The 15,504-nt window shown below is 46.5% G+C and overlaps 2 protein-coding genes across 2 annotated transcripts; both read right to left on the minus strand.

Annotated features, from left to right (window-relative positions):
- Positions 1-11,542: 11,542 nt before the first annotated feature.
- Positions 11,543-12,179, minus strand: LOC112879485. The gene is made up of 3 exons (XM_025943745.1): positions 11,952-12,179; positions 11,713-11,871; positions 11,543-11,633 (listed from the first exon to the last, which is right to left on the minus strand). The coding sequence occupies exons 1-3, from the start codon at positions 12,117-12,119 to the stop codon at positions 11,556-11,558; spliced, it is 405 nt and encodes a 134-aa protein (XP_025799530.1). The 5' UTR covers positions 12,120-12,179; the 3' UTR covers positions 11,543-11,555.
- On the minus strand, positions 12,154-12,788 carry LOC112881161. The gene is made up of 4 exons (XM_025945852.1): positions 12,680-12,788; positions 12,417-12,590; positions 12,234-12,341; positions 12,154-12,177 (listed from the first exon to the last, which is right to left on the minus strand). The coding sequence occupies exons 1-4, from the start codon at positions 12,707-12,709 to the stop codon at positions 12,154-12,156; spliced, it is 336 nt and encodes a 111-aa protein (XP_025801637.1). The 5' UTR covers positions 12,710-12,788.
- Between the last annotated feature and the right edge of the window lie 2,716 nt (positions 12,789-15,504).

The raw sequence follows: 15,504 nt of genomic DNA on the forward strand, positions 1-15,504 counted from the left end.
TTTCTTTTTTTAGCTAAATAATTTAATTGATTCACGATAAATATTCTAAAATCAAAAGAAATTAAAAAAAACTTATGGATCCTGCAAATTCTAGCAAAAATTTATTTAGGATTTCTAAAATAAAATTAGGGTGTTCCAGTACTATTTTTCTTATGAAATCCTTGTTTTTGTCAAAGAAACGTTCTGAACGGGGGGATTAAAGCTGAAAGGCCACTGTCATGCGCAGGATAATAATGGTGTACCCAACCAAGTAAAGTTGCAAACATCAAACTCGATCTGCAGTTATCTGTCCTTTTTCTGGGCAAAAGCTCTGTTGCGCAAAAATGGCTTTGCATTGGTGCAGTGATGACTGCCATTGCCCGCCGGGATCTTCATGTCCTCTTCCAAGTAGCGACGACGCGATTGACACCAAAGTTTCCCGCGTACGTTTGCATGCACGACACCTCAGAGTTTCAAAAAAGTTATAGCACTATAGGAATCTGCCGATGCGATATCACTGGCGAGAGACTGCGATGCTGGCATGTAATTAGCCTGCTGGCTACAAATAATTGATATGATATGTAGAGCTAATAATATAGCTAGCCAGCTCATACAGTGGCTTGGCTAGTAGATTAACTAAGATATTGGCTATATTAAAGAGATGTAAGTATTTGATGTTCGCATGTGCATCAACATCTCTCTGTGACCATTCATCAAGCTACATAATACATGAACCATATACAGGTGTGCTCATCCAGCATTAGGGCATACTGAAACATACCGACTTTAAGCAACATAGTTCATTGTAATATCTAGCGAACGAACAGGTTATGTTGAGGCAACATTGCACACAACCTGATGGCACATAGCACCATGACACCGACAATTAAGCATTACAGAAGTCCTATGAAAGAAAATTAATCGACATTAGACAAAATACTGCAAATAAGGTCTTCGGCATACATATATACAAGCCGTTACTTATAGATCTAAATAGATGTTGATAAAGCCAGTAAGGCACAACGCCATAGCTGGATCTTTGGTAGAAAGGAGCAGCCAACCCATTTGCATCAACTGTCACCAGAAACACTGCAAGTTGAAAGTACCAAAATTAATACAACATACGGACACTGATAACTGATACGAAGAAGGATAAAAAATGATGACACATCTTTTCGCTATGGACATTGGTTATTTGGTTATCACAAGATGTACTTGGTATGTAAGTAATCGAATCACAGACAGACAACACCATGGATGTGGTGACCAAATTAATTGTATGGACTCCGTAAAATATGTCGGGTTCAGCGGAAGCATCTAGGTTCAACAAAATTTAGTACTTTACCAATAGGAAAAGCAATAGGCCATAAGCAAAGCTCTTCAGTTAATGAAGATAACACATTCTATTGGAGAAAGCATACCTGTAAGTAGCACCGGCAGCAATCACCACACCATGTCAAGGTACTGAAATAAAATATATGTATGATATCATGTTGATGCTCTGTTAATCGGAAAAAGAAGGAATCGAAACATGCAAGCAAGCAGCGCTGTTTGACTTGTGAGTGTGGATTTATCCAGTACCATGTGTGCGCGGTGTGCCTGAGGTAGCGATTAGGCACAGCGGCCCTGACGCGAGGTGAGAGCTTGCCCTATTGCCCTGGTCTGCAAGGTGCATAGTGCGCAAACATTTCTACAAAAATGATTTTTTTAAAAAGATTCATTCCTTTTTTTGCACATGTGCTTTGCAATGGCAACCTACAAGAGGAGCCTAATGGTCAGAGACCACGCCTTAGAAAATATGGGTATTTCCTTAAGTTAGGTCAATAATAGGATGGAACTAACCCCTACGATGACTTAAGTCAATCATCTTATATATACTATTATATACATGTTTTTCACTTGGAGCATCTGCAACTCTTTTACCATGTTTTTGTTGCAGTTGCCTACAATCCGTAAAACTAATTGTCACAAGTGTACTATGTATATGTGATGAACATTAATGTCTTGTAATGTTCATTGACACATAAGATGGTGATGGTGAGTTGGTTTTGTATATTGAATCACCGTTACACAAATATATGCTATCTCTGAAAGTGGCTGGAAATAAAAAAACATTAAAATTTAATATCAAATTGGTGGGTAACATTCAAATCTTACTATTACTAATTGGAGTTTAATTTTAAAGCATCCACGTGAAGCCACTTAGAATCCTACGTGGACAGTCAAAAAAAAAAGAGAAATCCTACAAATTCTTATAAAAATTAGAAATATCCAGCCATCAATTCGGCAACTCTAATCATAATAGCCATCGGATCTGTTATCTTTTTTAATAATTTATCCACTGTTGCCACTATAAAAATAGACTAAAGTAACCCCTAAACATGTATCTAAATTACCCACCTCTACCCTTGTAAAAAAATAATCTAAGCAACCCCCTAATCTTTATGTAAATTACCCACCTATATTATTATAAAAATAATATCAATAATCCCTAAATACAAAATATCCAATGAAGTCATTATTAAAAGTTAAAGTGACCCTAAATCTAAATCTAAATTATATAATTATAATAAAATCTTAAATTGCACTAATATAAAATTCTAAATTACTATTTATATTATTATTAATATATTATTTGTGTTATTGTTTATATAAAAATACTACCCATAACATGTGAATCACCATATATTCATGTACGAGGGAAGAGATAAGAATATCAATTTTCATGTGGTTCACATAGCTCAAACAAAGTGTTCAATTAAATACATATCAAATACATATGGAGATGTGATGCAAAATGAAAAAAAAGTTACTAACTAAATGAGGAATGTTGAGTACTCTATCCTGCCTGTGATGAGTGAATTATCAACCGTGCGGTGTGATCGTGCGCTTGGTCTTTGGATTGCAGGTACACGAGCGTCGAGTGTCGACGGAGAGTTGCCGTGGAGGAGCTCGGGCCGGGCGGCAGCTGTGGCGTCCACTCCTGGATCGAGGACGCAAGCGGCGACGGAAGACGGGTTTCTTGGTTTGCGCCACAAAACCAAGGAAGTTGACGGCGGTTAAAGACGCCAAGTTGTGGAGGCACGGGCTTCGGTCTCGGGACCGACGGAGGTGACGGGCGTCGGGCGGCGTCTAGGGTCGTCAGAAGGCCGAGGCGGGAACGGCGTCTAGGGCCACGGCGTGGAGGCGGAAATCTTCCCACGCGTGGAGTTTTGGCGGTTTTCTCAAAACCGGCCACCTACTCGGGTTTCGCGGACCCTCCAAAACCGCGTACCGGATCTTCATCCACACGGCGGCATCGCGGAGAAGACTTCGACTCGAAGAAAGAACCTCGGCCGTCGGATGAGATCATATATCTTTTTCCGGTTTTGCCCCTACGGGCTTTCTAGTGTTTATTTGAGTCTAGGGGTAATGTAGTCTTTTTTGGGTGAGAGTTGTTGGGGTTAAAAACCTCCTCAGACCCTTCCTCTCTCGGTGCTTCCAGTTTTCTTTTTCCCCTGGCGCAAGAACAGAAGAGCGCTGCTCTTCCCGTCGCCCTCTCCCTGTTCTTTCTCTTCCTCCCTCTTCTCCCCTAGGGTTAGGATTTTGTGATGGAAATTTGAGACCTTGTACCATGGATTCGCTGGGAATGGAGGCCCTACTCTACTATGCCCTCTTGGGGTTTTTGATTTGAGGAGATTCGAGTTGTCTTGCTGCTGTTCTTTTTCGTTTCCTGTCTGTTTCTTGGCCCAGGCAGTCGAAGGCGCATGCGCGTGGCCAGCGGCCAGCGGCGGCGCGGCGCTAGGGTGCCATCCCCGTCGCACATGTGACCAGACGCACGCGCGCGGGCAAGACAGGGCAGGCGCACCCTTGGCCACCAGCTAGAGACAAGCACCGCACACAAGGTGTTCAAGAAAATTTCCAACTAGCTCTTTTATTTGCACTTGCGTGTGTTCGTGGTTGTATTGCAGGCCGACGGCAGCGCGTGCGTGCGTGGAGCATCAGCAGGCCTGAATGGAGCAGGCAAAGGTGAGCACGGCAGCAGGTTTGTTTAGTCACTTGTAAACATCATTTTCATGCTACAGTCACTAATCATTGCCTAATCATTGCTATTGCTAATCTGGATCTTTATGACGGTGGTAATTCGAATAGTTTATTTGCTGCCTGCTTAGCTTGAGTTAATTAGTTTTTGATCTTGTAATTGGTTCTAGATCTTTACATGCCTTCTTAGAGAGAGCCTTAGTCCTTTTCGTTGTGTTTAGTCCTAGTTTCTCTTGTGAGGAGTTTGGTCGATATTTATACAAGCTTTGCTTTTGTTTGCTTTGAGCCTTACTTTTTATTCTTGAATCATCGAATATTTTTGGAGAAAGCCTCTTTTGCGAGACTAATTGGAAAAGCCTTTTTAGCGCTTTGATATTCGGTACTTCCGCTTTCTATTGCACCTAGCTCGAGTAAATAGGTTTTCGCGTGCTTCCGCTTTGCGTCGAGCTTTTTCTAACCGTTCCTATGGTGAACTCGTCACGAGTTAGCTTGTGTCACCATGACGGTTAGAAGAGAGGTGCGTCGGGTTGAATTCAGGACATAGGCCTTGTTCTTTTTGAGAATTTTTTAAAGGCTCCCATTCACCCCCCCCCTCTGGTCGCCTATCCGGTCCTTCACTAAATCTATCACAATTATTACAATTAGATAATGATAAATATACATCTTTAGAGTATTATGTTAGAATATTTAATAGTTGAAAGAGAGCATGAGATAGATAATTATAACTATTTGCTATTTCTAACTAGGCCGTGCGGGAGCAGTTGAATGGCTAGTTTAAAACTAATTCTAGAGACGGTTCTCTTAACCTCGCTGCCCAGAGGTAGTCCATTAATTTAACAGTCGATCGGCTTTCGCACTTGCCACTAGAAATATTTTTCCATAGGCTATTTATATTACATGGCTTCCTGTGAAAATGACACATTTCCACATGCCATTTCAACCATTGGCTAAAATGATTTTTCTAGTAGCGAGTGCACTGGTATTATGGCAAGAAACAATTGTGCATTTGCAACACAGAAATACGATTAGAAAGCAGAGGCAACATTTCCAACCCCTACTAATCTGTAAAATGCAAACATAGTATAGTACCACAGCTGATTGAAAGCCTGAAAGTACGCAGACATAGTTTGCCTTCTAAATTCAGAACACGCACATCATATGATTAATCAACAGCACTCTACTGGTCCTTACCTCAACAATGCGTAGATTGATGATCGACGTCTCAAATCTCAATCATATTCTGATTCGGAATCATATTCATAGGCAAGAAATTCCTCCGTGCGACGAGCAACAAGATCCGGATCCAGAGCAAACAGGGCAGCATACAACTTCTCCCACGGAAGTCCACGGACCCGCACCTCAAAGGTGTAGCTGCAGAGGAGCTGAACGACCGTGAAAGGTGAAGAAACCTTCGAGGAAAGGGTAATCGGATTGAAGGAGTCTATGGCTTCACTGGCCCACACTTCCATCTCATCCTTGAGGCTGTAGACGCAGATCTTGTACCATGGTTCCTCGACGACGACGTAGTAGATGCAGTTGGCTTCAACAGAAGGGAGCTTGTCAGCATCGACAGACAGGCACCTGCAATCCCCTAAGAAGAGGGCACGGCTGCCCAAATCCTTCACTGGTTCGAGCTTATCGCTCCTGGCGTCGAACTTGAAGACTTCGATGCGATGAGGCACCTTGAAGACCATCAGCATTTCTCCTTCAGATTCTACAAAGAAGCCACGGTTCTCGGGTGCTTCCGGTCCAGGAAAGTAGTCCATGATCGGCTTAGATGCCACATCAAGTATCTTGTTGGCCGTAGGAACAAGAAGCGACGGCAACGATCCACCCTCATGCGCGGCAGCGTAGATGCCGCCTACGAGGGCCAACTTGATTGGAGGATAAATAATGTAGCGTTCGTCCTTCAACTCGATGAAACTTTCGCTGTCAGGATCAGCCCAGGTGATCGAACTAGATTCGTCAAAGATCAGGACGAGCGTCGGCGGCGAAGAGCCGACGACATGAGCAGCGGCAATCGTCTCGGAAGGCACAGGCGCCTCGAAACGGAGCAAGGAGCCCGTGAAAGGGTTGAGGACGCCCGTGGCGTGCGGGGAGGCTCTCTCGGCGAGAACGACCGAGCCGCCGGCGGCGCCGGCGACCACGAAGTACCTGCGGAGCAGCGGCAGGTCCCTGCGGACGAAGCGGCCGGTGGCGACGTTGACGAAGAGCCGCGTGTCGGTCTGGTGAACCTCGTCGAGCATGACCCACTGGCGCGGCAGGAAGCGCGGGTCACGCGGGCTGCTCCTGGGGTCGGCGGTGGAGGAAGGCCAGCTGCGGCAGACGGCGCGGAAGTCCATGTAGTGGTCGAGGTCGTCGGTGGCAAGGAGGCAGTCGGCGACACGGTTGATGAGGTCCCCCGGGAGCGACGACCACCCCGCCATTGCCGTCCGGTGTGCACGGCTTGCTTCAGGTAATAATGGGTTTGAGGCTTCGGAGCCGAGGGGTCAATGTTTGGTGCTTGGAGGTCTCTCTCTCTCTCCTCTCTCTCTCTCTCTCTCTCTCACACACACACACACACACATTTAAACCCATCGTCTGCTGCGGGATCGAGGAGCTGAAACTCCAAACGGCGTCGAGGAGGGCGGCGGCCATCACTGCTCCCCAGTTTTACGCGAGTCGGATCCTTGAACTTCCGAGGACCGAAATCAGTTTTCCAGTTGGGCCGTGTGTACACCATGCTTAAGTTTTAACGATTGGGCCATGCCGTTTGTGGGCCTAATCACTTGCCAGTCGAGCCTATGTAACTCTTGTGACGCATTCCCTTTAGCAACGTGGGCTTGTTTGGATTTACTTACCTAGTAAGCCAATTGAAATTAAATGGATTGAATCAACAACTAATTAGATTGTTAAGCCCCGTTTGGCATAGCTTATACCAAAACAGCTTCACCAATGAAGCTGAAGCTGGTAAACCTAGAAAAACTAGCTTTGTCTGGTTTCCAGTTCATTTTAGCACGAACTTATAAAACAGCTTTACGTTACAGTGTCTCGATTTGCGTGAAACACGTGAGGCTGAAGCCAAAATAAGCTATGCCAAAGAGGGCCTTAATATCCAACTAGTTTGAAGGATCTTAACTGGGTATTAGCTGGCTTGGTTTCACTTGAATCACCCCAACCGCTAAAATTAGTTACCTCTCAATCAGCTTGTGGATCCAAACAATGTTCTATATACATGTATAACTTGCTTAGTTCTTGGTATCAGGTTATATTACTACGAATTGCTATATATAGAAGAATAGATGACTGCTTGAGCGCGCATCATGCCATCGGAACTAACATCTTTAGCGCATCAGCTGTTCACAAATACGCTGGTCATTTTGCTGCAAATGTTCACACCACTTAGTATTATTGTAGCAAAAATCACTCCACTATGGACATTCTTCGAGTCAACCCGTTTTCACCGATGTAGAGACACTTCGAAGCAAGCTAACCGATCCAAACATATCAAAGTGCTTGCATTACGTTTATTAATCATGTTGTATTGATTTCTTATACAAATAGCGAAACTCAGAGCAACGATATTTAAGCTCTCATCGGCAATTCTTTCTATGAAGTCTCCTCAAGATTGTACTTAACGAAGTATCTAATTTTGGTAAAGACCATGTCGAGACGGCTCCTGATTTACAAAAACATGTTAAATTGCTTAAGCAAGTGCGTACTACGGTGTTTTCTAAGACTACATAGGGGATATTTGCAACAAAGTGCCTTATGGGGATGACAAAACTTTAAGTGAAATGTATTCCTTTAGCTGCCAAGTTTTGGGTCTCTTCTTCCCCATTTTTTTGTTGTGCAAACATTTTGATAAATGTATACTGCTAATGTTTGAAAAAGAAATACATCTCAAATAGCCCTTATGTTGGAAAAGAAATTTTGTGATCCATAACAAACGGTTTTTTTTCTAAAAGATCGCAAGTCACACTCTAAGTCGTCAATATTGATTTTTTACGCCACTAAACTGCAAATATAGATCATAAACATGTTTTGTAAACCTTTTTATATTCCGTCGATATTGACCTGTTAGATAGTGCTGTGGTGTTTTTCAGGTTTTCTTCCTCGCTCTGTGGCCTCCCAGTCGCGCAACTATTTCAGCTCTTCCAAATCGTGACGATGCAAACGTTCAGACGTTGCGTGCGAGGTAGCAGTAGCTCCGTAGCGGCAGACAGGCACCTGTGGAGCTGGTTCGTCCAACCGCGTCGCAGTTGGGTCTCGTGTGGGAAAATGAGCTCGCCGATCGCCGTTCCGCGCCAACCGTTCGACTTCCGACGACGACCCGACGATCTGCCAGGTCCGCAAGTAGGCCCATCTTTGTTTTCATAATGTACAATTGAGTCCGTGGCAACTGTGGGCCCCTTCGCTTACATGCGGGGGCAAATGGGCCTAATCACTCGCTGATGGGTACTGGGTAGTAGTCGAGCCCATGCAAGTAAACCGCGTGCGGCGTGCCGGTCTCCTACTTAGGTCACTGAGACCTCCCACCGCGGTAGCTAGGGAAGCGCGGCGTGCCCGAATCGTCGTCGTCGGGACAGCAGCCAGGGGGCTATGGCAGTGGCGATGGACCTGGACGCCCCGGCGTCGCCGGAGGCAGAGCTGTGCTCGATCTGCCTGGACCCGGTGGCGGCGGTGGCGCCCCGCGGCGCGAGGTCCGTCGCGCTGCTGGAGTGCGGCCACAAGTTCCACCTAGGTCCGTCAGGCGCCCTTTCACTCTCCCTCCCTCCCTCCTCTCGCGCCCAGCTCGACCTTCTGATCTGATCCTCGCGTCTCACGCGAGCTTGATTCTGATCGCGCGCTTTTTGGGGTCGATTGGTCCGTGCTTGATCTGCTGGGAAGTTTGAGCTCCCGCCGCCGGGGAACCTCTCGCTCCGCAGTCGATCGCGGGTGGGTTTGGGGTTCGTGGGGGGAACCCTAGCTGTAGTAGCTACGGGTGCCGATTGCTAACATCGTAGGTCAGATCTCTGTGGGCACTGCTGCTTAGTGCCAGCGAGATGGTTTTAGGTTGGATAAATCTCGATCGGATCACAATCCTGAACTTCTTTAAGCTGACCTACGACTGATGTTTAGTTCATACTTCAGGTAAAGCTTCTTCGGAGAGCAACCTTTTTTTCCCCTTTTTTTGAAGAATTGTGCTACGCATCTGGCGACAGTTTTTTTGGGGCTGTGAATTCGTTGAATTTTCATACTTACCAGCTGGAGACTATTTCCAGCGAGTTGCCTCATCTGACAGCTATGTTAGTGTTAGGATTCAGTTTAGGGTTTGGGGTCGAGGTTTGGGGTTTGGGGGGCTGCTGGCTGAAATGGGAGGCCTAGGCCGGGCGGTCACCGGCCTGGCGGTAGCGGCTGTATGTGTGCAGGACAGCAGTGTGGGGTAGCTGCTCTCCGCAGTGGTGGTGGATGGCGATTGGGCGGAGCCAATGACAGGGGCGTCATGCTTCACCATATTAGCGTGGGAGTGGTCACGCGGCGCTGCCAGAGCTAGTTGGTGTGATGGTGGAAGTGGACAGGGAGGAGCTTGCCGGCAAGCTAGGGGAGATGAAGGAGAGGTGGGCGAAAGTGAAAAGACGAAGACAGGGGGCAGCGGCTGACAGGTGAAGAGAAGGATTAGGGTTGGGCAGGGCCATGCACAGTTAGGGCAGCTCCGGCGTGCGTGCCAAGGAGGTGTGAAGAGGTGAGAGAAACGGCTAGCACCTGGAATAAATGTTGGAGCGCGAGGATGTACGCGATTAAAAAATTATTTTTCCATGGATGTGGGTGGTGGGACCCTTTGATGGGAAGTGTTAGTCTGTAGCTTAGAAAAGAATGAATAGAGGAGAGAGGAGAGATAAGAGTTACGTGAGGTATTTTTTTTAAAACTCTATGGAGCCCACTTCGGAGAAGGTAGAATAGCTATACATCGGAGAAAAATTAAATAGTGTTTGGTTCAAACACTGGTAACGCAAATGGAAATGAAATCAGGTTGCAGGGGAACCATAGGTGGGATCGATGATTACTGTCTTTGTTTGGTTGCTAAATGTAACAGTATCAAATCACCAAGAGTCCACGAAGAGTGTGTTTGAGCGAGCCGCGTCCCAAGAGTGTGAGGCGGCTAGCCGGTCACAATATCCGATAGACATTGGCCTTCCCAAGCAGCAACGAGTGGGGCTCCACTTCACCCTGAAGATGCTGGCAACCTCCACCATCTGTAGCAGCCACAACCACCGAGGCACCGACGACTACAAAGCACGCTGGCATCGACTAAGAAGCGGCAGGCGTCGAGCAGAATAAAACTCATCTGGAAGGAGAAAATCACATCTCAGAGGAGAGGCAAGAAACGATTTATGATGCTCATGGTGGAGAAGAAGCAAGAAGCGACTATGATGCTCTTGCCGGAGAGGGCAGGGTGCTGGTCATCGGCGGAGCTCCTCCCGCAGGGAAGGCGAAGGGCGGTGCAGCTGATCGTGCTGGGAGCGTTCGGGGGCAGAGCTGCTCGCCCAGGATAAGGATGGGCAGAATCGGAGGTGGCGATTTATGATGATCTCGTTGAAAAGAGGCAGCGCTTGTCACCGGCGAGCTCCAAGCGCTGGGGAACAAGGGGGCGGGAGGGTGATGACGGGATAGTAGAACAGGCAGCGCTCGATTCTTCAAGCGGCAGCGATACGGGAAGCAATAACAGCCGCGAATGGGTGCGATCGGATATGAATAGCCGGGTATTGGATTACGCGCTATCCGATTACTGGCCGTGCACTACGGGAAACGGCGACTTTGCCGAGTGTAAAAAACACTCGGCAAAACTCAATAAACACTCGGCAAAGACTTTGCCGAGTGTTGCACTCGGCAAAGGGCACACGGAAGAGAGAATGTCGGCAAAGGGTTCTTTGCCGAGTGCATTTCGTCGGGCACTCGGCAAAGTCTTTGCCGAGTGCAAAGCGCCGCTCTCGGCAAAGTTTAAGCGCCGTGACGGAACAGGGATATAACGGCCGGTTTGCCGAGTGCCGAGCGTTTGACACTCGGCAAAGGTGGTTGATTTGCCGAGTGTCAGATACGCGACACTCGGCAAAGGATGTCGATTTGCCGAGTGTCAGATACGCGACACTCGGCAAAGGAGGTCCCTTTGCCGAGTGTCAGACTCACGGCACTCGGCAAAGAGACCTCCTTTGCCGAGTGTCTGATTTAAGCTCTCGGCAAAGAATCTTCACTCTTTGCCGAGTGTTTACACGCGGCAAAGATTCTTCACTCTTTGCCGAGTGTAAACACTCGGCAAAGATTCTTCAGATTTCCCATTTTAATCTGTTTTTTCGATTTCGTCCACACATATACATATATATCAGAAAACATTATATCATCACAAAGAACACCAATATCACATCTATATCACAAATATCACATATATACTACAAACACAATTGATTCACATACATATCCCAAAGTTAACACACGTACTATTGTTACAGATCATAAATATGCATGTCTCACAATATAGTCCACAGATGTCCAAAAACATAAAAAGTCTATCGAAACAGGATAAGTGGTAAGAATCATGATCAAGACCTCCAATCCGGCGACCTCCATACCGGCGTAGTTGGAGAAACATGAGGGTCATTTGAGGCCGCCGATTGATTCTGCAAAGAGAAGAAGCGATCACATGTATGAGACAAAATAAGTAAAGGTCAGACATGGCTAAAACCTATCCATACTCACAGGAGTAGAAAACTCCGCAGGAGGTCGAGGTGGTGTAGCGAACAACGAAGGTGGTGGAGCTACACCCGCTGCGGCACCAAGAGTCTGCATGTAGGCAAACATATCCCTCATCCTATGCTCGTTCTCCAGACGTAGCCTCCTCTCTTCTTCTAATTCGGCCTACAAAATTTTCACTCCAATGTTATGATAATACAAAAAAATGGTATACAATAATCAGTGAACGACGAATAAGAAATGACCTGGAGTGCCTGTATGCGGTACTGTGAAGTGTCTTGCCGAGGTCGTATGCCTGGGCTCGCACTCGTGCTCCTTGCTCTAATCTGAGATAGAGTAGGAGTAGAGGACGAGTCGATTGCGCCGTCGGCAATCCAATACCGCCCATGATTCTTACCTCCTCCAACCCTCATGACGACTTCTCCGTCAAGGTCCTCGGTGGCCGGATCAAACTCTGGACCATGGACCTCCCTTGCCATTGTTGTGTACGCATTGAGGCGGGTATGGACCATGGGGTTGCTGTATGCCTCGGGCCCGTCCTCCGGATTGTAGTCGACGTCAGACGTCGCCTTGCCCTTATGGGACATAGCATATGCCTTCAAGAGGCCGCAAGGCTGACCACCATGTGACGACGACTGCAACAAAACAAGCAAGACGATTAAAAATCATGCATAATTGAGTGTTTACATTAAACAAATTCATTCGCGTACCCATGCTTCTGCGTATCCGCTGAGGCTGCGACTGCCTTGATGGTGTGTTGCACCTGGCATCAACAAACGTCGCTCCCGACAAGCGTTGTGTGACTCCTCCCACTCGTCGGAGCACCACTTCTGCACCATCTGTCGCCAGCACTCTTGATGCCCGAGGCACCAATAAGGAGTCGTCTACAGGGCATCAAGTATTTGAAATATTCGAAGATGAAATTAAGCCTTCTTAATGTAAACCAGAATGCATATTAATTTTCTTTATTTACCTGCAAATACTGCTCCTCAGTCAAAGACATGGTTCTTGCTTCCGTTTTGGTGACCCTCTGCCCAAGAACGTTGCCGTGAAAACTAATAATGGCCTGGATACGCGCCTCATAGTGCATATCCACGACTCGCTTCTTACATACTTTGGTGGCCACCACATCAGCTTTGTCCTCAAATCCATGCTCACATCTGAAGAAATCCTGCATGGAAACATGGAAACACGATGTATACCATTCATTTTTTTAAGAATGTGAAATGAATGCAATGTATTTAGCACTTACCCACAGCTCTTGTTTCACCCGCTCCGCCTTGTTGTTGAATACCCTGCCATCCCGATCTTCAGCATCAGGGGCGGCGGCGTAGTGGTCGAACGTATAGGCCGGCTCCATCACTCCACCGTACTCAACCAGGCCAGGGAAGTGTTCCCTGCACAGAAGACCGAGGATGCCATTGACGGAGCGTTTGTGAGCAGCACCTGCACTCTGCACAATCGTCCAGGACCTGCACAAATGATTAAGACCTCTTAATAGTTTCAAATTTGAATTTGAACATATAACAAGAAGAAGAAATGAAAATATGAAAAGTTACTTACTTTTCCCCTTCGGGTCGAATCAACGGGCGCCTCTCACGAGGTATCGGTCGTCTAGGGAGACTGGCGGGACCTGTACATGTGATTAAGAAAAATTGTTAGTTTCAACTTTGATTATGAACGTATAACATAAAGAAGCAATGAAAACATATAAAGATTCTTACCTCGCAAGTAGACGCTCGACGAACCAGAGGCACCAGAACCAGAGGCGGTCTGCTGCGCCTCGTCCTCCTCCTGCACCTCCTCCTCCTCCTCCTGCACATGCCCCTCCTCCTCCGTAGCGTCTTGCTGCCCCACCTGCGCCTCCTCCTCCTCCGCCTCCTGTGGGGGCACCTGCGGCGTCCCCCTCCTCCCCCTCCTCCTCTCAGACGGCCCAGATGTAGCTGACCTAGCCCTCTGGTAAAGCGACCTAACGGTCCTCAACCCACTGCCTACCATCTTTGTTCAATCACCTGCAATTAAGAAGAGTAAAGTAATTAGTACATAAAAACAAGAAGTACTTAGAAAGAGATGCAAAATAAATTAAACATAAATGCATAATAATATAGTATTACATTGATTAAAAATAATCTTCATAATCGGGATTAGCTGGATCATAAGTCTCATCATCACTATCAATCAAATCATAATCAACAGTGTCCGAAGGATCAACGTCATCATTGGCATTGCCTAAATATAATCGTTCTAGCATTTGTAGTTCTTTCACATTTTGGACCTCATCCTCCTCCTCATCAACAACCGTTTCAACATCCATTCTGTCCGCTTCGGTTAAGTCTATCTCAAATCGCCCTTCTAGCCCCTCTTCTTGAAAGAATTCTCCGTCATATGTGTTTGGGTCTAAATTGTAGTCTTCATCGTTTGGAACAGGTACTTTACCGTGCGGTGATACCTTGTGCACAATATACCAACCCTTAAGATGCTCTTTGGTTTGGCACGCATATGGGAGATAATAAACTTGTCTAGCCTGTTGAGCCACAATATACACATCGTCTCCAGGGAAGACGGAATCCTGTCGAATTTCCACTAGTCCAAGATTAGAATATGTCCGTCTCGTTACTTCAGGATCAAACCAATGACATTTGAATATGACAGGATTAAGAGGTTTGCAACCATAAAAACTGAGTTCGTATATTTCTTCAATTCTTCCATAATACTCGATCCCATCAAGGCCAGGAGTAAAAACTCCAGTATTTGTGGTCTTTCGATTAGGTCGACTTGCCTCGTAGCTTGCTGTACAAAAACGATATCCATTCACGTCATAAACAGAATATGACCTGACTCTAAGGGCAAAGCCATCGGCTACCTGTCTCAACTCAGCATTCATCGTATGGCCCTGCATGTTCAAGCACATTTGATCATTGTATGCCTCGTATATGGGACCAACTTCAAATGACAAACTAAGTACAAGCTAGATTGCACGGTTACCTGCTGTTTGAACCAATGAATGAAATCGGGCGCTCCATTTCCAGCACCCTGGCTAAAAAGGGTATCACATTCCTGTTGGGTAGGTTCCCTTGATCGATGCCAGAATTCATGAATAAATTGCTTCATGTACGGCACCACCTCGTCAAGGTTGGTCAACACATATAGCATTATCTGGCGCCACTCTTGATGTGTCAATGTCTTGGTGGTCGAACCACTTGCACTTCCGAGTTGCCCTAGGAAAAGGCTGAGGTTCGAGTCATTTTCACTAGCATTGTAACGAGGGGGTGGATTGTGCACACTAGGGAGGTTGTCACCATAGTATGTTGTTGTGAAGTTCGACACCTCCTCCAGAATGTATGCCTCTGCAATGGAGGCCTCGATTTTACATTTATTTCCACATTTCTTCCGAAGAACCTTTAGAGACCTCTCGATTGGATAGCACCAACGACCCTGAACAGGCCCCCCCATTCGTGCCTCATACGGGAGGTGCAATATCATATGCTCCATCGGATTGAAGAAGCCGGGTGGAAAGATCTTCTCCAACTTACAGAGCAACACCGGTGCAACTTTCTCCAAGTCTGCCACCACGGTCCGAGATAACTCCTTGGCACAAAGCTGGCGGAAGAAATAGCTCAACTCTGCAAGCACTAGCCAGACACGCTCCGGGACATATCCTCGAACCATCGCCGGAAGAAGCCGCTCAATCCATATGTGGTAGTCATGACTCTTCATCCCTAAGACTCGCATAGTAGATAAGTTGACCCCCCTACTCAGATTAGCTGCATACCCATCAGGGAACATCAACCTCTTTAT

This window comes from Panicum hallii, chromosome 2 (assembly GCF_002211085.1).
Source record: "Panicum hallii strain FIL2 chromosome 2, PHallii_v3.1, whole genome shotgun sequence".
Taxonomy (NCBI): Eukaryota; Viridiplantae; Streptophyta; class Magnoliopsida; order Poales; family Poaceae; genus Panicum; species Panicum hallii.